This window comes from Etheostoma spectabile, chromosome 16 (genome assembly GCF_008692095.1).
Source record: "Etheostoma spectabile isolate EspeVRDwgs_2016 chromosome 16, UIUC_Espe_1.0, whole genome shotgun sequence".
NCBI classification, from domain to species: domain Eukaryota; kingdom Metazoa; phylum Chordata; class Actinopteri; order Perciformes; family Percidae; genus Etheostoma; species Etheostoma spectabile.
Genome location: NC_045748.1, coordinates 23,737,461 through 23,738,936, shown reverse-complemented (window position 1 = coordinate 23,738,936; position 1,476 = coordinate 23,737,461). Strand labels below are relative to the sequence as shown.

The 1,476-nt window shown below is 41.9% G+C and overlaps 1 protein-coding gene across 2 annotated transcripts in view; it reads right to left on the bottom strand.

Annotated features, from left to right (window-relative positions):
• The window catches only part of cdk9 (cyclin-dependent kinase 9 (CDC2-related kinase)), a 24,296-nt gene that overhangs the window by 20,906 nt on the left and 1,914 nt on the right, over positions 1 to 1,476 (bottom strand). For both annotated transcript variants that reach the window (XR_004335574.1, XM_032539264.1), the window contains exon 4: positions 168 to 258. Coding sequence is in view for 1 of the 2 variants with exons in the window: in XM_032539264.1 (XP_032395155.1) it covers positions 168 to 258 (91 nt within the window). In the remaining variant the exon portion in view is untranslated. The remainder of the gene's footprint in view (positions 1 to 167; positions 259 to 1,476) is intronic.

Sequence of the window (1,476 nt, the reverse complement as noted above, 5' to 3'; positions counted from 1 at the left end):
AAAAAAAAAGAAACTAATTTTAAGCAACATATGCTTCCTGCTCCCATCATTGGAAGAAGACACATTTTGCTACTTCTTACATGGTAGGACAAATAAGTGCCACACATGACCACACAAACCTAGATTAAGACAAATTGATTGTTATAGCAAATGTTTGTAGCACCAACCTTTGGTTCTGCAGATCTCGATCAGATTGACCACATTTTCGTGTTTGAGTAGCTGCAGGATCTTGATCTCTCTCAGCGCTGTGATTGGGAACTAAAATAAAGCAGCCAGAGAAAACTCGTATAGTGAATGTGTAGAAAACCCTGACGGACTAACAAATTAAAGCATGTTATCAATATTTAGAATGAAACGAGCAGCATTGTAAGCACAGGACAGGTGCAGCAGTTACTTAAAAAAAGTGAATGTCAGGGGAGTTTCGCAGCCAAGTCAGTGGTCTGGCTCCAAATGTGCGGCTATTTGTTCGTTGGGTATTTGATTTTCAATTTTGAGATATGAATATTCGTTTTGATTTTCTTTCAACACATTAACGCAAAACTTTTGCGGTTAGAGTAAAAAAGGTGTACTGTGTGTTTGACACTCTAGTCTGTGCACTGCAGTCTCCACGTTGTAACACCGTTCACTTTAACAACACATGAAGCCCCCATGTCTTAGGAACCTTTTGGGTTTTTGTTGTTCACTGTAACCCACTTGACACCGTCTTTGCCATCTTTTCCCTCTCACACAGCCCTGCTCTGATACAGCTCACCTCACATGCTTCAGCGCTGATGTCACTCACTCAAGGCACCCGCCATTCTCGCTCTCACTAATGCCTGATTAACTGTTCTGTGTTGAATCTTCCCTCTGAACTACCCTGCCCTGTGGATGCATCAAGAGCTACCATCATGACAGCGTCCACAAAAGAAACAACCAGTCACGCTGTTTAGGCAGTAGCATATGCATTTTATTTAAGAATTTGTGCGTTTTGTTTATTCTATTTGTGCTCGTCACTCCCCGATGTGAGTCGAGTGCAGATGTGAGTCACGCATGCGTCACTTTGCGACAAGTAGCATACACAATGCTAACGAGAGACTTCTGTAATGTCAATACAGTAAAAAAAAAAAAGACCTTAACGAAGTTGGTTCGCTGCTGGCTACAAGTTAGCATCAAACACAACAAAGGCTGTCAGTTGAATGGAAAGAAAATCAACAGATTAATCTGCAATTAAAATAATTGTTAGTAATGTAAATGTAAATGTGCTGTATTTATATAGCGCTTTTTCAGTCTTAACTGCTCAAAGCGCTTTTACATCTACAGGGAACATTCACCATTCACACACATTCATACACTGTGGCCGGGGCTGCTGTACAAGGTGCCACCTGCTCATCAGATAAACATTCACACACATTCACACTCCGATGCGCAGCACTCAGGGTTTAACTCAGGGTTCAGTGTCTTGCCCAAGGACACTTCGACAATGACTGCAGGGGCGGG